At 32.4% G+C, this 22,117-nt stretch overlaps 1 protein-coding gene and 1 long non-coding RNA gene across 11 annotated transcripts in view; one reads left to right on the forward strand and one right to left on the reverse strand.

Annotated features, from left to right (window-relative positions):
* Positions 1-22,117, reverse strand: part of LOC106672339 — a 43,145-nt gene that overhangs the window by 2,808 nt on the left and 18,220 nt on the right. For 3 of the 8 annotated variants that reach the window (XR_002910585.1, XR_002910586.1, XR_002910584.1), the window contains exon 4: positions 765-1,644. This is a non-coding gene — a long non-coding RNA (uncharacterized LOC106672339). Of the gene's footprint in view, positions 1-764; positions 1,645-1,754; positions 3,064-3,212; positions 3,415-22,117 lie in introns of those variants that run through there. The other 5 variants (XR_001341231.2, XR_001341230.2, XR_002910583.1 and 2 more) reach the window with 4 other exon arrangements.
* Positions 4,793-21,383, forward strand: LOC106672337 (trypsin-2-like). 3 transcript variants are annotated; one of them, XM_024228527.1, is made up of 7 exons: positions 4,793-4,940; positions 19,539-19,808; positions 19,956-20,107; positions 20,176-20,279; positions 20,403-20,671; positions 20,845-21,011; positions 21,080-21,383. In XM_024228527.1, the coding sequence occupies exons 1-7, from the start codon at positions 4,820-4,822 to the stop codon at positions 21,242-21,244; spliced, it is 1,248 nt and encodes a 415-aa protein (XP_024084295.1). In that variant the 5' UTR covers positions 4,793-4,819; the 3' UTR covers positions 21,245-21,383. The 3 variants fall into 3 exon arrangements, with proteins under 3 accessions (XP_024084295.1, XP_014259170.1, XP_014259171.1); XM_014403684.2 differs by lacking the exon at positions 4,793-4,940 and adding an exon at positions 8,108-8,485; XM_014403685.2 differs by lacking the exon at positions 4,793-4,940 and adding an exon at positions 8,110-8,485 and having other exon boundaries at positions 20,403-20,659.

Raw genomic sequence — 22,117 nt, forward strand, 5'->3', positions numbered from 1 at the left:
CATTTACCCCATTAGACATATGACACGACTACCTCCTCAAAAAGCAACAGAGTATGATCTAATTACAACACAAAAATTACAAAATTTGCCCCACAGAGAAGAGGTTATAGAAGTTCTTATATTTTTCTTTGAAAATATACAGAAAACAAAAAATTATAACGATTGCAAGTATTTGCTTAAATAAGAGAGAGGGTGGCCACTTTTTTTTGCCTCTCAATGTACATAACATGGGTATATTCAATGATGATCCCATTTGCAGATTATGCAATGAGGAGGAAGAAACAGCCACCCATATTACCTTTGAATGCGAATCAACAGCTCACTGGAGACAGGAATGAAATTGCAGCAGCAACAGTTAATCACTAATGCTTCTGACAAGAAGGATTCAGTTTATTGCATTCAACTAGGGAACTGGGAAGGTACAAAACCAGAAGACTACAATGCTTGAGGAGCGCAAACCCCCACTTCCTGGCATCCATCTCTATCATTATGATCATTATCTTGCTCATATGTATGTATTAGTAAAGATTGTACAATTTAGTATAAGTGAGTGTGAATGTGAATACATGTTCATATTGAATTGTGTTTCTACTGTCTATTGAATTGTAGTAGGTGTATCTCACAACTTGCTCTGAGAAGTTTAATTCTAATAACACATAAGTTTATAAATATTCCAACTTTACATATAATATTTTTTGCATAATACAATTACTTTATCCCATTCCATTATATTTATTTTAAAAATCACTGAAGAAAATTAGCACCTGACATGTATCCTTGTTTTCAGTCCATGCACAAAGCATTGAGGTTTCATTGATGCCTTTAGGAATCAAGCCAACAAGTTGTAACTAGCCGATTCATATTTGCTCTTACAAAAATCCTCTTTTTTAATGAGGTCCACTCCATTTTTTGTTTCTTTTTCTTTTTGATTAATTTATTATTATTAAATTGTTACTGCAATTGCTGAGGAAGCCAGTTTTACCTTCTCCTTTCCCCATTACCCACACCTCAAGTCTGTTTTTTTTTTTTTTGGGGGGGGGGGGTGAACTGGTACAGTACATAGAGAGGGTGCAATTCCTTGGCTTCATATTCATATGCAGACAACGTGATGAAAGCTGAAACGTCTTGCTCTCCAGGCTGAACCATTGCTCAGTGACCCTGAACGAATAGTAACTGGTAGTAAACTAAATAAATATTGGTAGTGTCAGTGTATTTCAAGAACCCCTAACCAACCTGACTGATCAATGGCCCTCCAGTATAAGTAGTATGAAACACAAGGAAGTTTGCGCAAACCTGTTTGAAGATAAGGCATACTTGATTGACACCCGGATATCAGTTTTTGTGCAAAACCCGCTTATCTCTCATTGCTATGCCTTGGCCCCTTACAGGTGTGAGTAAAACCCTCGTACTCTGATTACTTCTTGTAGCAAACATCTCACATACATGAATGGTCAATTTCATGGTATAAGTTGAAACCATGGGAAGTTTAAAAGGTAAATTAGTCAAATGTCCATAATGTATGTCAATGTGTTACACTTACACCAGTGAGGCTGTACAGTGCGCTGCACTCAGGACCCAACTAGCACTGATTAATGAACCACCACAAATCCATAGCACCAGGTGATCTCTATGACCAATTAATGCCTGAAAAATCAGAAGAACTTAAGTAAAAAAAGAGAAAAACACAACCTATTAATCATGCAACAACACTTATGCACATATTGAACATTTGTGCATGAGAACAATCACATCACCATATGTGGAAATTCTTCTGGTTGAGCCTTGGAGCCACCAATGATGAAAACAGGGCTAATCATTCGACATGTGTGTAGTGTAGGAGAGACAATTAGTTTTAGTTTAATTTAAAATTGTAGAAAAAGTGTATAAACTGGAAGGGAAGAAATGTGAGACAGACGGATCCCATTTCGCGCGATGTACGTTGAGTCAGTCTTGTTCTAACGCTGGAAAGAAGATGATCGCGGCCGTCTTGCTGATACTGGGTGAATGTCTTGTGTTTTGTCCCTCTCAGGCTGAGTAGTCTATGCAATCCTATATTCGTAGAATAGTTTTGGGGAACTGTAGCACCTGTAGATAGGAACCATGACCTTACTGTAAGTTTATGGGTAATCTTGGAACCTGCACTTGATAGGAAGCTCCTTATATCCTTATTGTATAATCGACAAGGTACAAATTCATTTATGTAATTTCTTTAAAGATAATAAAATGTTAGCATAATAAGTAGTAGTTAATTGTTTTCCAAGGGCCAACCTAACAATGTGCTCGTCCGTTTAGTAAATGTTTCCATTCCAATATTTATAACAGTAGTCTTATATATAGATTCTGTATATTCTCTGCACACTAGAAATACATTTTAGTGACTTTTTAATTTATTTAATTTTTTAATTAAAGAAGTTACTTTTTTCTGCTTTTCTCCTGGAATTGTCTTATTAGAATTTTGTGTTGAAGTCCATCTAGATTTAGAAGAAATAATAATGAAAAAAAGTATAAAATAAATAGTTACTACCTTGAAACACTATGAACATTTTGATTGAAAAGCTCATTAGCTGTCAAATGGCTTAATTATAAAATAAATTTATAAAAAATTAAATTGCAAGCAAACAAACATTGATTGAAGTTATTCAGTTCAATTTCCTGGTTAGTGTATAAAAATTTTTGTTGTAACTATTTAAGTATTTTTTCAAGGTGGAACAACTAAAAAGATATTCAAATATATAAATGACTATCTTTATAACCCAACGTTGCCCAGGGGGATAATAAAAAAGTGTTATTTAACACTATTTTATGTACACATATTGCTATTGCTAAACCAACAAATCCCCATCCTGGAGCATGCAACATAATTGTCCATGAGAAAACCATGGACTCTCCAGATTCAATCCACATACAAGCAATGATTGACGTTGTGATTTCTTTATCATTACTGCAAAACCCAATTTAATTGGAAATTGCAATCATTTGAATTGGAAAGGCACTTCTGTTGGTATGGTCTGACTTTAGTAAGAATTGTAAATATAATTTAACATGCTAACAAATTGAAATTATATTATAAACATTTATATGTTATAAAGAATTTAAAGTTTAATCACCCGGGTTTATTTACAAATGGATTTATTTATCATTTTGTATGTTTATTTAAATAAAAATTTAACTATTTGATTGTCATATAGGGTTCTTGTAAATTCAAAAAATACCTAAGCTTACAGCCCTGCACCAGAAGAATAAAAAATAAACACTCAAGAAGTTCATTCTTCACAAGGATGCGGGAAAATAAAAATGTACTTTGTATCAGAACTTAAATATATATGAGCATGATCAATGATGTTCCTAAGGTCATTTCAACAGGTTTTGTTTTTCTATTTGTATTTTCAGTGGGGAGAATTTGTTTTTATATTTAAAAACCTGTTTTTACTCTCAATATTGACGTCCATTTTTTCAATATTAGTATTATTTTTAAAAGTTGTTTTGTTTTTATGTTAGCAATTATAATTTTTCTATTATTAATTATCTGATTTTTTAACATCTAAATATTTAGCATATTATTTAGTTAAGAGATTTGTTAAAACCAACTTAAGGTTGATAAAGAATCTTTCATTTTATGCCTGTTCTTTCTCTCAGTCAGGTCTTATCAGTTCAGATAGAAATTCCAGATAAAAGGTCAAAACATGGACTAAAATGGGGAAGATAAAAAATTGCCAGAGAAAATATTTTTGTTTAGTTTTGACCAAAAGTTCAATACCAGTTTTGCAATCACAGATTTGTAATTAGTTCCTTCAAAATTGTGTCCATAAAGAAATATCATGATAGAAATGATAATTAATTATGATACTTTAACAAATTAAAAATAAATATGATTATTTTGATAATTTGCTACAAGGGAGTGGAAAATTACTCAAAATTAAAATGAACTGCTAGAATGTTTGGAAGATTTACCCATCTAAGTGGTTCAGGATTCAAATCCTGGCACATACCATGTAATTTTAATTTGGTAATTGTATTTGAAATGTATTTTGGAAGGTGGTATGAAAGGGTCAGTGGACTGACCCCTTGTCTGCTGCACCAAATAGGAGGTTGAACTCCTGTATGACCTGAATTACCATTTCTGACTAATTAACTTAGGTGAGATGCATAACTGCATCTGGACTACACTAATCAGAAATATTACACAGGGAGTTTGCATCTGTGTATTTACCCAAAGTGTAATATTAAAATGTGTACTTAAAGATAAAACATGTATATTAGATATGCTAAATGGTTCTAATTGGTAGTTAGTAGATGATTATAGCAAACAGTCACTGAATATTAGAGCAAATATATTAAATAAGTAAATAGTATGTTTATTAAATAAATTAACTGATTAAATATAAATAAAGTCATATTGTAAAGTTTTAGAAGGATTAGTTAAGTTTCCGTTTTTTTTTTTTTTTTTTTTTTTAAGTAAATATAGAATTAATTAGATTACCCATGTAAATAATAAATCTCCTCAGACTGTTTAAGTCTTTAATATTGTAAATTTCTGAATATTTATTCATAATATAGTATTTGTTATGTTCCTAATAAAAACTTAGCTATTTAATAACTCTTATGTGTAAAATGTGGGGAGAAAAAGACAGATAATGTTATCTTCCCTTTCAAGGAAGCTAGCAGAATTCAAACATCAAAAACATTAATTCACATGCCTAACTGGCAAAATACAAGATTAGCTAATGCCATAGTGGTTTTAGCTCTAATCACAATTAGTAGCATAATTTGTATTTTTATTCTGAGCACAAAAGATGTTCAGCATAATGTTCATTACAAAATGGGCAAATTTTGGAGGACTCCCATATTGGAAACTGCAGGAGAAGCCCTGGCTACTACTGAGGTGTTCTCAACAACTGATTACAATGTCTGGGGTCAAAGTAAAAAAAACATAATCAAAGGTAAATTTTAAAAACTTTTTTTAAATAGTTATACTCCACTGAAATTAATGACTATAATAGGAAAATTTGTTTGAAACTTGAACTGAGTTTAATGGTTTATTGTCTATTATAGTTTAGCTTGTAATGTAAAGTGAAGCATACAAGTATTATGTAGCACAAATGTTATTTGTTCAACTTCATGATAGTTGGATGTTCGATAATAATGTTTGAAATAAATGCAAGATAAGTATTTGATATGCGCTTATATATGTATATGTTTTTGCATTTTAAAAATATTTTTATAAAAATTAGCTTTTATAATTTACTTATTTTTTATTTATTTATTTTAAAGGATAAAAATAGGACTTTAAGCCCCCTTATCTGTACATATATTATAAATAAATGTAATTGTATAATCAATAAAATATACCAAAAAATAATAATGTCAACAATATATTCTTTAAAATATTAATTGTTTACAATCGACTGATGAAACCACATTATGAAAGAAAGCGGAAAGAGAAAAGAAAAGAAAGAGGGAAGAAAAGGAAGTAATACATATCATTTTTAAAATTCAGATGCCATGGACCTGAAGCAAGCGAGGAAGCAGTACGTACTTACCGGGAAGTAAATTCATCATGACACTGCAATGCTGAAGTTGAAATGTTGAAAGCTTGGGATATGATTGGTGGTTTAGATAAGGAATATGGGGAAAAAGTTGATAGATACTGAGGGTATTTATTTGATTTAATGTTAAATATGTATATTAAAAATTTAATTTTATAAGTGCTTAGAACGTTAAGGTTGCTGAAGAAGTTAATATAGGAAGAAATATAATCTCTTGGTTTAAGATCATAACAGTAACTAATTCTGGAATGATAAGCAAGTTGATGGTGATGAGCAGATTGAGGAAAGTAAAATAATAGAGCTACAGTAAGAAAATAGAGGAATTATTAGGGATTTAATAAGGAGAACTCTAGTTTTCTGTGGAGTGAAAAAGCTAAGGCATCGAAGAGAATGGAGGCTTGAGTAGACCTTTTTAATAATAGAGCTCATATGGCCGTGCCATATAAGCTTGGAGTTATAATGCCGAGATTTTTAACTTTGAGACAAAAATTGATAGGGGAGCTGTAGATATAAGGGGATAGGCAATCTGTATTAATGGGTTTATTATAAATTAATAAGTACTGGGATTTGTCCTTGATGTATGGATTTAGAGGTTGAATAAATTTAAATTAACATTCAAAGGTTATGATGCTGAACTTGAATTGGTTGTTTATTGTATTTATAACAAAGTGAGGGGGGGGGACTTCATTCATCAGAATTTCAAGCATTTCTAATTTCTACAGTTTATATATTAGGTCTCAACGATTAAAAAAAAAAAAAAAACATTTCGAGAAGATTATATATATATAATTTTTAAAATTTTTTTTTTACTTTGCCTGAGGGGAAGATAAATTTGGGTGAACTTTTGGTGAATATGGGGTGCAGAAGGACCCCCCCTTGTTTAAGCTATTTTTATTAAAAATATGCAATTATTAGAATTTACAGTTTTGCAAGCTGGTAAAAAAATGCTTTTATTTATATAAATGAAAAATTACAACAGCAATATGTATGTATAAATTTATCATATTATTATTACTAAAACACATATAAAGGCGATGGCTGAATTTATTAGTTATAATTGTATATAAGGAGCTTTTTCTTAAGTTTAATAATCTTCATTTATTTATTTATTTTTTAAAATTTATTTTTATTTTGTATTAATTCATTTTTTTCTCTTAAATATGGCACATATTACATTTATTTTTAGTCATTTTTATTTCTTTATGTTATTTATAATATTAACTCAGATTAGTAATTGAAATGGTCAATCAGGAATTTTCTCTTTTTCATCATTTTATGTAAATATCTGGTAAGTGCCACCCAATTTGAACCATTCAGTATATCACATTTAAAGAGCACATGGCACAATTAAATACCCTTTCCCTCCTACACGATTGGTAGTTAAGTCCAAGTAGTTCCTCTTGCTCTACATATTAGAGAAATGTAGTATAAACTGAATTATTGTGAATATAGTGTTTTGCATGACCTGGATCTAATTTCATGTATAAGATGTGGAATTCACTAGTCGTGGCTGAAGTTAGCATTTTATTTTTAATTTTAAATGCAATTTTACTTATTAATTCTCCTAATTAAATGGTTAAGAATTTTTTTTATTAATTTCTACTTGCACCTGGTTGCCTATTTGCACTTATTGTTTATACCAAGATATTTCTTTATATATTATTATTTGCCAGGAAATTGGTTTGTCGGTTTGGGAGAAGACTTACTATTTTACGGATATAATTTAGATGTAATTTTAGTGTGCAACTGTAAAGGAGTAAGTTTGAGGTTAAAAAGTATAATATACAGTCAGGTGTGTTCAATGGGAGGTATAATAGCCTTTTTAGAAAATATTTTTGAACCTTTTCTACTTCCGGCAAATTCAAATATCCCCAGACTTGGTCTCCACAACAAACCACCGATCATATGGCACTATTAAATATGTGAATTTGTCTATCTAAAGAGATATTAAAAACTATAATTTAACTATCGATCGATGAACCTAAATTTAAAGGCCACAGGGTTTTATATTTTTTCAAATCTGATATATGCTAAACGCCAATAAAAGAAATTCTAACATCAATGAGGGCATCAATAGGGCCATACTCTACCAAAATGCAAACATCAATTTGTCGGGTTTGGTTTGGCCTGATTTTTGTATTTTGTTAAGGTTTCTTTCCGCCATCTAAATATCCTCTTTTCACCATTTTATTACCAAAAAACCAAAACAATTTTTTTATTGCAAAATGAGTGAAGATGAGCTCAAATTAAGTGAGCAACCATTCACAATGCAATGATGAATGCACTTTTTTTTACATCACAAAATAAACCTTGGTTTTTATTTTGACAGATGTAATTTTGGAAGACTACTCTCATGCAGTCAACCAGCTTTTACAACAATTTTGTTTTCAATTAGTTGCTATGCTTAATTTAGTTGTTTTGCTTAGGTTCACCCCTTCTGGGCTCAACTTTATTATTTTGATTTTTTTATTAACTATCGATTGAGTACTTAGATTTAAAGACCACAGTTTTTTATATTGAAGAACCTTTTTTTCTTTTACAAATCGAAATCCTAACATATCAACGAGGGCATCAAACTGACAATTTGTAATTGTTTATATGTATTAAGTTGGATTTGTGAGAGTCGGCCCAATTTTAAATTCACAAATTATATATTATCTGTTTAATGAAGATCATGACGTCAATTAATCGCGATCCCCTCAAACAGATTCATCGTCTTTGTCTTTTTAGTGGAATAGCTATTTTCCCTTCTTCACTCCCATGTTCCTGTTCCCCACCAAGCACCTCGATGAAGAAGGACTCCGACAAACCCGCTACCCACTGCCCTGAGCCCAGTCTCTTATGTGTTGTCGTAAGCGCCAGGACCGACGTCATGCTTCTGGTTGAAGCTGTCGCTTTCACCGTCTTCTTTACGGCAGCTCATTCCCAGCGTTTAGAAGGTAAAGAACGACAAATCGGTCAAAAAATTTTGATATTTGCATTGCCGAAACAAATCGGCCATGGATCGAGTTTCGACGATTTCCAATCGAATTTCGGTGATTTGTTTACAGTCAGAGTCAATAATTTGATGCTTGACCTTCGCTATTTTCTCTTCTTCGTTCTAACTTTTGACTTACCGAAATGGTTTCCATTCCATTCGACTTGACCGTTTACATTCTTGAAATTTCAACAGTTCACATTTTACAAATAATTCTACAACTTATCTCTACTAATTTAAATCACATCATAAAATATAAAAGTATAATTGCTATAAACATATTTAAAAGGTACGTACTACCTCCAAAGACACTAAAACTAGACTTTTGTTTCAGGTATCAGCTGAAAAATAACGCTATATTTAATTGCGTTCAATTTTCTTTCCAAAATCCTATTCCTAACTCGAATTTCACTCATATGTGTCAGTGTATCATTGATTCCTTTAGTGTTTCTAAAAACAAGTTCAAGTATGGAAAAATACGTTTTCACACCATTTTTTTTCTTCTGTACGTTTTTATTAATAAATGAGCCTTTACGGCAGGACATAATTGTACAGTGGCAGTACTACAATATTTATACGAAGCCTTAATAAGGCGGCATTCGGTTCAGATTTGTGTGTTGGATGTGCTTTTAGGTAGGAAAACAATTGAAGATTTCGTGAAACTTTCAGACAGGACAGGAAAGTCCCCTCTTCCCATCCATAAATGAGAATTTTATTGTTAAACTTGAATCCTTAAATGACACGTTAACACGTCAAAATAGATTAGAGCTTAATGTAATGTTACAGCAAAATTGGTTAAAATCGTTGAAGAGTTCAAACGCTTATCAAATATAAACCATCCGTTGAAAAATGCTTGATGAAACTTGGCAGAATAACAAGCTTCGGCTCTGTCCTTTATCTATGGCGAATTTGCTAAGTCATTTGTCCGTTAAATGTTTTTACATTTTTTAAATCAATAATATTAATTTTAAATCATTATTCGTGGATAACAGAAATCATCAATTTATTAAACATGGTTGAATAAATTATAAATATTATTTTCCTGATTTTTTGTTGTTGAACACGAAGTGAATACGAATATTTTGATATATTATTTAATTATTTTTTTATCTAAGGTTTTTGGTTGAGAAGAAAATGCTAGTGTCACGAGCGGGATTCGAACCCATGTCATTCGGCTCAATACGCCGCTGCCCTAAACACTTGAGCTATCGTGACTTCTAGAAGTCTAAATACACTTTCTTCTAGCTCAAATGGTTTAAGCAGTGGCGTATTGAGCGGTGGGTTCGAATCCAGCTCGTGACACTAATTTTTCATCTCAACCAAAAACCTTAGATAGAAAGAATAATTAATATGGTCAATTATGACCACTAAGCTGATATGGATTAGTTTTGATAGACATACTTCAAACTCCACCTTGACATCTACTTTCGAGTTCGATACTTACCCCCATTTTTGGCTCCTTCTGAAAACAAAAAATTTCAACCAGTCGTTGAAAAAACAAAACGTGTTCTTTCGTTTGCCACAACTTACGTATTCGAATTCGGATTTTCTATCTATACATCCATCGAAACTAAATGCCGAACCCGTCTAGATGCTGAACTCCACATCATTCAAAAATTAAACCCAACATATCCAAATTGTGCACTCTAAAACAACCTCACTCTTCCCATTAATTCATTAATCAATAATGTTCAAATTATTACCTACACTACATACATTATTTAAATGTTATTAGAAATACTAGTCTAGTTATTATGAAGTAAATATATATTTCCTATTACTAGTATCAACAGGTGTGTGACCCCATGAAGTTTAAGGCTAAAATTTTCATTTGTTTTGTTTAAATCTGGCTTCTTATCAGAACTAACTGTTTTTGAAAAAAAACTATTTTATCTTAAATTGATAATATTGTTAGTGTTATTTTTCTTCAATAATTTGTTTTATTAATTTTTTTTCTCTATCTAACTTTTTATCGTACGGAAGGCTTATCAAACCATCACTTATCTATTGGCATTCCCCCTATTTTTAATGAAATTCAACCTCTCCGTGTGATTTTTCTAAAAAAACAGGGTGTCTCTTTTCCCTTTGCATACTGACCATCCCAACGAATTTATATGAACCCTCGGGATGCCGATGTTTTTTAAAAAAAGCCATGAAAGTATGTCGTCCAGAGGCCCAGAATTTGAACCCGGGACCTTCATTTTACAGTGATGAGCACCGTATCAACAGTGCGGCTTGCCACCGATCGAATATATAAAAAATTTAAATTTTTACCTCCTTTTCACAATTTAAAAAAAAAATAAAACCCTACGTTTTTTAGTGTTTATTAGTTTTGAAGAGTTTTATATATGGCATGAAAACAACACAATTTTTTTTAGAATAAAAACGTATTTAATGAAAAATAACTGGTTTTAAAAGATTTGTTAATCAGACAAATGATAGTTAATTGTCCATCAGGTTTCGTGGTCAGATTGACCAATTAAATTCTTTTCAATTAACTAAGGTTTTGGTTGAGATAAAAAAGCCAGTGTCACAAGATGGATTCGAACCCACGACCTTCAGCTAGATACGCCGCTGCTCTGCCACTTGAGCTATCGTGACTTCGATCCACTCGGACACTAACTTCCCATCTCAACCCGACCCCCGAGTATTAAGCCAAAGGTCGTGGGTTCGAATCCCGCTTGTGACTCTGGCTTTTTTATCTCAACCAAAACCTTAATTAATTGAAAATAGTTAATACTATTAATTTTTATTGTAATCGTCACTTGGTTTATATTCAGAACTTTCGGTAAATCCACACAGGGTTCACTAATTGTTTGGTTATTTTAAAACATTTTGAAAAGATTATGTTTTGTATAGCTAATTATTTGAGCAACTAATCAGTAATTAATTGTGTAAAGATTTTAATTATTTGTTCTTTTAATCTAACGTCTTGTTTGAGATGAAAAAGCAAGTGTCGCATCCCGATTGTACCACTTGCTTTTTCATCTCAACCAAGATCCTAGATTAAAAGTACACTTAATTAAAATAGTTAATACGGTTAATTATGACTATAAATACATTGACAATAAATACTAAATAACTAGAAATGCATAAATGTGTAAAGATCATTATATTACTGTATTTTGTAATTCTCGAGATTTCTTTTGTGGAGGATTCTCGAGCGTCCTAAGAAGCACGAAATGTGTTGCTTCGACTTTTACATATTCTCATTCTGTTTATTCAATAAGTTAATACGATAATCTTTGTACAATTAATTATTAAGTAATTACTCAACTATTAGCAATACAAAAAGTATTCTCAAGACGGTTTTAAATAAATAAACAATTATTGAACCCTCTGTGCATTTATGAAAGTTTGAAAATTAAACAGTGTTACGATTACAATAAAAAGGCATACAAATAAAGCACCTTTTTCTTATTAACACATCTTTTAAAACAAGTTATTCTTTCTGAAAAATTTTTCTTCTTAACTTCTCACGACATGTATACACATTATTTTTTGTAAATAGTTTTTATTTATTCTCTTCTTATAAAACAGTAACAAGTGGAGTGGAAATCCAAAATATGTCCTAAAAAAAAAGCGCGGACGAGAGCTTCCCGCGAATTTTCTCTTGATGTTTCTGTTGATTGAATAATTCCGTTGTTTTACTAGTAGTCGTTATTTAATTGTTATTTTATTTTGTTATACTTATCATTGGTAAATAAAAAATTTACATAGTTCCACAACTGTCACCTCAATAGTCTTTCCAAAGCCTTGTCCAACAGAAGCCATCCCTACAACCCCATAAGGCGTCTCAAGAGGAAATGGCCCGCGACCTCCAATCTGTGGAGTAGGCAGTGAAGTTTAACTAGTGAAGTGGGAGAATAATATTGATTATTTGCGACCCTCGATGTAAATGTCTCTAAATTACTCCTTCATTTTCTGAACACCAGTTTTTATTTATCGATAGATTTCGGGGCAGCCATCCTGTGGGAATTTTAACATTTTAATTTGTCTGTGTCTGATTTTTGGTTTAATTTAACATAGTACTGTTAAAATCATTGTTATTGATATTGATTCATTATTGTTGTGCAAATATTGACAGACGGTAGATCATATGGAAAAATTGCGCAATATATTAAGTCAATCAAAAAAGTTTGATTTTTATGTGTAATGTGATAAATACTTCGTCTATGTCGTATATAATATTAGTTCATTTCTGTCTTTATATTCGTGCAGTAAACATCGAATATCGACATGTGTCAGATTTTACCAGCTTTCTGGAATGTAAAGAGTAACGATTTAAAAATAAATAACCGTATATTTAGGAGGAAGTAACCGAATACTGATTAGTCGTTAGTTAAAAATTTAACTCGCTGCGCACTTCGAAAGAGAGTTGAAGCAGATATAGGATTATATATATTTTTTTAATTTTCATGATTTTTCATGTTTTGAACCATTTCTTCATAAACCTGCGCTTTTTCTCTCATTTTGTTTTAAAGCTATAACTAATTGCTTTCTTTTTATTCCCCATGTGGACTGCAGAAGTGTAAGCCGTGAACTAGCTTATTTGGCAGTTTATTACATCGTGAGAGTCGGCCCAGCAATATTGCATCAATATATTGTGCTATAAGTATATACATGTGTGTATGTATATATATAAAGTCTTTTTTTGAAAGGTAGGATTTAATTGAAAAATTTAATTTTCTTCAACGATTTGGCAACTTGTGCCAATTTCAAGAAATAAATAAATTTCTATCTAAACTTAATTATTATATTATTATTTTCATATAAATTTTACTATAAAAAAGCTATAAAATAAGAACATTATTATAATAAAATGAAAAATAAACCTTTTCAAAGGAAAATTGAGATACAGGAAAATTATTATTATTATTATTAAAATTATTATTAAAAAAACATATCAAGTTTGAGCCAGAGGTAAATCAGAAACAAAATAATTCGCATTCAGAAATTCGAGACAAGGTAATAAAAAGGGAGTCAATAAAACTATAGATAAATTAAAACAAAAATATTTAATAAATCCGCTGGTAAAAAACGCAGAAAATTATGGACATAAACTAGAAAAATTGGGGGTATAAAATCAAATAAAGTTTTAAATCTTAAAGGGCTCATCGAATCGGGAGATAGAGATAATAAGAGAAATCCTAAATGAATTAATAAAATAGAATATAATTGAAGAATCTATTAGTAACTATTGTTCTTTCTGTTTTTTAGTAAGAAAAAACATAAGAACATTCATTGGTTCACATCCCCGTTCCTACCAAAAATATTGTTTAGTAAGAAAAGTTCAAGGAAACAAATGGCGTGTCGACGATTACCGACAACCTAACAAAAAATTAAAATATTTTGAATTTCATTACTACACATAAAATCGGTCGGCTATGGATCTCTTTGCGAACCACCGGTATTATTCTTGAATTGATTTACATAAATCGCTTCATCAGATAAAATTATCGAAAAATAATAAATTCAACTGCTTTCACAAAAAAATGTATCAATTCAAAAGAATTTAACTTAATTTTTCCACAGAGAGATGACACATGCATAAATAGGTCATACAAGATAGTCTACATTTCCAACACCCGTTGGAAAGTAGGTGGAATTTTATTTTATTTTATTTTGTTTTTTGATACCAAACGGTATCCTAAGGAATTCACAATGGCCTTAAATGCCGTTTTCGGGATTAATTTCAATCTGGTGACATACGCTTGGAGATTTATGTGATTCGCCCTTATTTATTTAATCTACCTAAGGGTATTCCCGTTTTTTTTTTTTTTTTTGTTTGTTGTGAAAATGCGATTGCGTCTGTTTTCTCAAAAATTTCTAGGTCGTGAGGTCTATTTAATGTAAGCTTTATAATTTTCCACTTTACTATATCTTTATATCGATATTTTTTTAGTTGAAATTTGGCATAATTGCTTCACCGTTTACTTTAATGATTTGCTCTGAATGTTAAGTAGTGTTGCTTTATAGGTTTTATCTTTAGGATAGGCTTCTAATTATACTCATTTGTATTCTACAGATACATTCGATCTAAAAGTAATTAGGCCATTTTACTTTAAATTTATTCTCGTATTTAAATACCTAAAGTGTCCACTTCAAGTAACACAACAAATTTCTCGTGAAACTTAAATCTTCTAAATTTTAATTTTAAATATTTTATTTTAAATAGGTCAGAACAAGGGACTAATGTACTGAAATTTTCTTTGGTGGTTCTGTTGGCTTTTGGAAAGTCTTTTCTAAGGTAGGTTTTATACAATTTATCAGCTATTTCTGGTTTTATAAAGGATGTGGTACTACCGGTGTTGATAAGAACGATTTTAAATTATTGGGGTTTCTACAGAATGATGATGATGAAATGTCGACGATGAAGGATCATGAAGGGTCAACAGAAATTAAAATTTTCGCCAATCATTTATTCAACATTTATTACTGTCATCCTCAGGGCCTGCTTATTTACAAATGTACATTAATTTTTTTATGATATGGTGGCAATACTATTAATTAATAATTAAATAATATCACTGTCCGTCAAATCCTAGTTATTTAAACAATTAATTGAACATTTTTAACAATTTACTTAAAGTTGTATATCCCATAGAGAGATAAGCGAGCTAAAATTATATTCAATTTAAATTAGTACATTGTTAACAATTAATAGGCTAAAATGGCTAAGCAATGAATAAACATAATTAAAATTCTATTTTTAACAAGCAGTTGTAAACCCTAACCCTTAAGGGTCACCTCTCACTGCAGACTTTTAGTCGACCAACTGTTTAGTTGATAGTTGGTTGCATATCCTAGATTCTAGTCAGCCACTAGCCGGTGAAACGGTTGGATAGGCTGCCCAATTGCCTTCCAACTGAAAAGTCCAAAAAGCCAACTATCGGCCTCGAGGCCTTCCGCACCTTGTCTTGAGTAGATCGATTGTGCTCCTGTTTTTCCACCTTTCTTTCTTGCTTTTATAACTAACTGTCCAGATTCAAGTTGTTAATCAGCCTCCCAAGGCTTGCCAGCGGCTCCTTAGTTTAAATCCTTTGCCTAAGCATCGGAATATCACCAATAAATCTGTTCCCGTTGTCATGGAGGTGTTCAGGCAAAGCTGCATCCCAGTCTATGTGAGATAACCACAACCTCTGTAGGGAAAACTTAATCCAAAACAGAACAGGATATAAAACCCAAGGGGGTCCAATGCATTTGCTCGACATAGGAGAGGACATTTCTCGTCGAAATGTGTCAGGCGAAAGGCAAAATTTTGTAACTGAAGGCATCTGTTTGAGAGTTCCACATGAGTTCTCAGATTTTAATGGTCTTATCTCCCAGCACTAAGCTCAAAGGAGTCTCGAGATAGTCCGCAAGGATATCCGAAAGCACTGAAAAATCACTACCATACCATTTTCTTAAGTCAAAACAATCAGTTTTTAGCAATTCAGTAAGTTGATGTCGAAGCTCCACCTCTTTTTCGAGGCTTTCTGACCCACTAATGATATCGCCCATTCTTCGTCAGGGCTCATGATGTAAGAGGTCCATCCTTGTGATCCATCATCCTCAATTAAGTGCGAATTAAAGACTGAGCCAAATAGGCAGAAGTAAAACCATAAGTTAGAATTTGAAGTTCATACTTCACTACCATACTTTATCTTTAGAGGGTCTCCAAAACACATCAAGCTGATCCTGAGAATTAAGATAGATGTTTCTATACATCATTCTCATGTTGGTGAAAAGCGCAACGGCGTATGGCCGGAAAAACATCAAAATGTCACCAATTTAGGGTTGTAATTTTAGGCCAGAGAGAAGTCGATCGTTAAGAGAACCCTTGACGTCGTGAGAGGAAGCATTACTTCGGTGGTCGAGGAGGACTCTTTGTTCACCCAATAATGACGCAAAACGTAAGAGGACTGAAAACTAGCGGATGGCCTAAAGAGAAGTATTTTTCCATAAATGTCTGATAGGGTTCAGACATAACTGCACTGCAAAACAGGGGAGAGGGAGGGAGGGAGGGAGGGATGGAGGGAGAGAGAGGGCGAGGGAGAGGGAGAGAGAGGGGGGAGGAGAGAGAGAGAGAGAGAGAGAGAGAGAGAGTGAGAGAGAGAGTGAGAGAGAGAGTGGAACCCTGATAAGCTATATTTAATTGTCCGTTGTTGCCTACAACTATCGGGTTTGAGCTTCCTCCGTTAACGAAGACTTCACGTCACCCGGCCATTTAAATTTACCAACAGAACACAAAAGAAAAACAGGAAGTATTTGTAAAGAACGTAAGGAATATTAGTAAGAATTAGAAAAAAAAAAGAAAGAAAACTATGAATCCGGCTGAACGTCGTGTTCAGTGTTTATTACTTGGACATGCCAGTGAATGTCAGATGGTTAGTGCTCGTCGTCTGTTGCCTGCTCGCTAATATCTTACGGCATCATAGCGAAGAAGATAAGAAAGCGGTTATGTTGGTTGTTCAAATTAATAAATTTGAGTTGTGGACTGAGTAGACTTGGCAAGAAGGCATTAAACTTGGCCAACTGTAAACACAGAGTATTTAACTGTGATTAAGTTATCACAATAGCTCATCTATTTAAAAAAAAGGCGTATATATTATTAATATGAAAAAATAAAAAATGAAAGAAGGAAGAAAGAAAAAGGATAATCCGGGATCGGTGGAGGACCAAATGGCTCGGCGGGGTGCCGAATAATATAAAATAATAAGGATAAAGACTTAAAATTGAAAAATAAAATAACATGACAGTCGTTCCGTGCAGAAGGGATAATAAAAACAATTATGAAGTTACTGTACATTTTGTGCTAAGTTCATAGGAAACTCATAACGTCCCGAAAGATGCCCCCAGCGACATCTCGGGGCGTTAACATAACGTTTTTTAAAAAAGGTGAAGTGAATAAACAACTTACTCGTATATGGGCCCTTGGCCAGTAAATAATCAAAATGAATTTAAGAAATTCCTTCACTGATTTCGATTTTTAAAAAATTAACAGACTTCCATCAAAAAGTAATATTCAGTAAACATGTCGGTGTATTCGAAAAAATAATTATATTTATATATTATCTGTTGACAATAAAAGTGGCTGGTCTTCACCATATCAACCAGCAAAATGACTCACTCTCATTTCAAAATTTAGCAGAATTTTTGGATGAATCTAATCTAGCCCATAGAACATTTAAAAATGCGGTTTTAAGCATGGTAAAATCCAAAAAATTATGTAACACGTTTTAAGCACACGTAAATACTCTTGCAAAAAATAAAGACAGATAAAACAACTTTAGCCAGAGCAAATAATGAGACACGAAAGCTCAAACCTTCTCCATCCTTCAAAACTTCTATCGATTCTAGTTCTGATTCCAAACTCAATCACAATCAAAATTCCAGATTGCCTTCTAAACAATTATTATAGTCAGATACACCTCATTAAAAAATTATCCCCCCTTTTTGTACAGTGGAATCATTTCCAAGTCTATTTGAACTTTTCCCAAGTCAAGGGTTTTACAACAAAAAATGTAGTAGCTCTTTCGAAATTCCAAGTCAAATGAATCCTTTTCTTATTAGTTGAAACTCTTTCCAAAGCTTATGCAATCTTTACAACTTAATTGTTACCCGTATTATTTCAATTTGAAAAATATTCAAAATTGCCCATATAATGGATGAAGTTGGGGCCCCAGAATTCAAGGGGAGAAATAATCATAAATTAACTTTTAATTAAACTAATTTTTTTAAAAACAATGGTTTTTTCTTATTAAACATAATTGCTAAAGATAAACAAAAAATTATCAGACAGAACAGTTTCTTCTTTTTTTAATTTCCTTAGGCATCGTTCTGTAGTCAATCATGCCTGCCTCCTCAAGAATGATATTTAGAATAAACTAATAAATAGAGAGCACGTTCTGGCCATGTTCTTTGATCTCGAGAACATGATATACTATGGAGACATGTTGGGATGTCAGATTCAGAGACAAATCACCTTGCTTCATCAAGGCTGTATGGAGGAACCGAATGGACTTTGTTAAAGAGAATAAAACCAAGAGTCAGTGATGAGGATTACACTTTTTCTCAATTGCAGTGAACAGTATTGACGGCGTCCCCCGAATAATCGTACAATTACTGAATGTTGACATCTGCTTTTACTTTTTGGAAAAAGATCTGCTGGCAGAGATACAGTGTGCATCCACTTTGACAGACTGAGGAGCCTCCACACTTCTATCTGAGAGGTACCACAATAAGGTTTATAGAGTTGGCGAAGTTTCTCGGCCTCACGTTTAATCAAAAGTTAAGGTGGCAGCCATACATTTATGTCATTAAAGTGAAGGGAGGAAAGGTGGTAGCACTATTAAAGCTCATTGGTCACTTCGTCTAGTTTACAGACAGAGAGACCCTCCTGAAAATGTTTGACTCGCTCAACCTTGTTTTATGGTTGCAAAGCCTATTCTTCAGCCTTGAATGTGACCCCTGGGAATATGCTTTAGTGGAGCCTTAGGAAGGGCTGGGATGACAACGCAATTGGTACTCAAGTTGAGCAGCCAGCCAACTCCTTGGGGGGGGGTCCTTATGGCCATATCGTCGAGTAGGCCTAGTCGTTTACCCCAATCCCACCTTTACCAAGCTAAGTTCTTGGAACTTAGATCAAAGTACACCGATTTTCACCTTGTCTTCATATACGGTCCCATAGTGTTGACTGTATGTCAAGCACTGCATGGCAAGAATGTGTTCGCTTTGTGGTCATTCCTGCTGCACTGTGGTGTTTACATGTCGGAATTGTCTGTGATTTTACGCTTGCTTAAGGAGTTCATGGGATCTCCCGGAATTTGAGTCAATTCTGGACCCCAGATACTTTGAACTGGTTAGGGCTTGAAGATGTATTTAATGTAAAATGTATCGAGTGTAGTTTTCATTTATCAAATCCTGAGAAAATGAAGTTAAAATGATAATTTAATGCATTTTAATGATTAAACATAATCCACTTATTGTGAAATGTGTAGAAATAATTTGTTTTTATCTTTTTGTTGTAACAGGGGAGTTGTGTGAGGACAATGGGCAATCTTCATTCTGTAAAAAACTTATTGAATGTCCAACAGCCCAATCTGCCATTAGGCATGGTAAAAGACCTGAAATATGTGGTTTTGATGGTATTCTGCCTATAGTGTGTTGTCCACCTTCTGCAGAAATGGACACGACCACACTCAGAGAACAATGGGGTATAACATCCACAGAATCTTGGAATTCTTTCCAACCTCCAACAACCAGAAGAAATTCTAATCGGCGAACTTCTAAATCTAAACAAAGTAAGTCTTAGTAATTACAATTCCTTGTTTTACTTCTCTTTAATATATTTCATACCTAACCCCTGGATGAAAAGAAAAACTTTATTAATCCCCCCTTAGTACAAATGAAATTAATTTAATAGAAAATTAAGAATATTCTTCTTTTAGTGTGTCAGAAGTATGCGGAATATGTGTATAGAATTGTAGAAAGTCCTTCTTTACTTGATTCTGGTGTTGAAAAAGTAAACGAGTGTGCACTCATTGAAGAAACATTGATTGTTGGTGGGACTTTTGCTTCGTTAAATGAATTTCCACATATGGTAGTTGCTTATTCATTTATGTAAAATCTTATTTATAAATAGCTTTGTTTGAATTATATTATGTTTAGGTGCATATTGGTTATGGAGAAGAGCCAAGAATATCTTACCTATGTGGAGGTAGTTTGATCAGCGAACGCTTTGTACTCTCTGCAGCACACTGCACAAAACCAAGGCATGTGTTTAACAGTTTTTTTTTTCACTTTTTTCTAATTTTTCTTGGAATTATTAAAAAAATCTTACTACTTTTATATATAAATGCTTATTTTTGAATCAATCACCAATAATTAAATTTTAGGGGTCTGGCAAAATGGGCACGATTTGGTAATTTAAACCTACAAAACAGCAGAACTTTTAAACAGATTATCCTGAGAATTATTCGTCATTATAATCACCCAGAATATGATTCTGTTCGACTCTACAATGACATTGCCCTTTTCAAACTGGAAAAAGATGTACCTCTCAGTCCAGAAATCAGGCCTGTATGCCTGCAAACAGATTTTTCATTTTCAAGTACTTCAGCTATTGCCACAGGATGGGGGCATGTCAGTTGGGGTATGGAAAAAGGCAAATCCATTGTAATAAATATTATTAATTGACTTATTAGTTAATAACTTTATGTTTGTCAGTTTAACTGTTCAAAAATATTGATTAATGAAACTATCGTGTACTCTTAATACTAACTTGTGCATATAAAAATAATTAACATTTGTAAACTTAACCTTATAAATATTTTGCAGGTGGTTTTTCAAGTGATCGCTTAAAAAAGGTAACCTTGAATATAGTTGACTCTGCTACGTGCAACAACTCTTTTAGGAGCAGCATTGGCGGCAGTCAATTACCATATGGGATTTTAGATAAAACAATGATTTGCGCTGGTGATGAAAGAGGGAAAGATGCATGTCAGGTATGAGAACATATTAAAGAAAGTATTATATTATAGTTTTTAAATATTATTTTTATTGTGTTTTGAAGGGTGATTCTGGTGGCCCACTGCAGATTACTCTCAAAAAGCCGTATTGTATGTACTCCATAATTGGTATAACCTCATTCGGTAAAAATTGTGGACAAAGTATCCCGGGTGTGTATACAAGGGTTAGCCACTTTATTCCTTGGATTGAAAGTATAGTCTGGCCTTAAGCTTCATAGTTTTAACTATCTGTTCTTCTTTACTATTATTGTATTAAGCTAGTCACTGTGATTACTGATTGAAGCAATTGACTGTCACTAGTTTTATAACTTAAAATGGAAATTGTGCCATATATATATATNATATATATATATAATCAACATGTTTATTTTACAACATTGGAAAGAAATGACAGTAATTTTGCGTTGGATCCTATTTTGTTTTGTGATATATATATATATATATATAATCAACATGTTTATTTTACAACATTGGAAAGAAATGACAGTAATTTTGCGTTGGATCCTATTTTGTTTTGTGATATTTTATAAAAATATACAATAAAATCACAGGTTTACTCTACATTGTATAAAATCTTATCTCTAAAATGCTCTTCTAAGAAGCCTTTCTTTTGTAATAGGGAAGAAGTACAAACACCTACATGATTATTGCAGCTCATTTCTTAACAGATGTACAAATATGTAGTATCATTATGATATAAATAACACTAGATGACATTTTGATCACAAAACTTGCCTTATTTATTTGTTTAATAATCTTATACCTAAGTGACAAGATGTCTTGTTGATTATTTATAAAATTGATTGTATTTAAAGGGTATTTAATTTTTTAATAAATGAAAGTGTTACATATGTATGTTGTTTTTCATGTGTTCAAAATACTAATGTAAACCTTGTGTCCAGAGCTTTGTAGTTACTGATGTAATCATGTTGCCTATATATATATAAATCTTTACACTAGGCAACATGATACAATGATCCCTGAAATCAGGGAACAAGTTATAAATACATATGAGTCATTAAAGAGGCCATATAGATCAGATTTTAATGGTCTTATCTCCCAGCACTAAGCTCAAAGGAGTC

Source organism: Cimex lectularius, unplaced genomic scaffold (genome assembly GCF_000648675.2).
Source record: "Cimex lectularius strain Harlan isolate CLEC.00 unplaced genomic scaffold, Clec_2.1 scaffold260, whole genome shotgun sequence".
NCBI lineage: Eukaryota > Metazoa > Arthropoda > Insecta > Hemiptera > Cimicidae > Cimex > Cimex lectularius.

Coding starts and splice junctions, on each gene's coding strand:
- LOC106672337 (XM_014403684.2), top strand. CDS start 8,212: ATGAAGATCATGACGTCAATTAATCGCGATCCCCTCAAACAGATTCAT. Junction 19,809..19,955: donor AACTTCTAAATCTAAACAAA/GTAAGTCTTAGT, acceptor TTCTTCTTTTAG/TGTGTCAGAAGTATGCGGAA. Junction 21,012..21,079: donor GAGGGAAAGATGCATGTCAG/GTATGAGAACAT, acceptor TGTGTTTTGAAG/GGTGATTCTGGTGGCCCACT.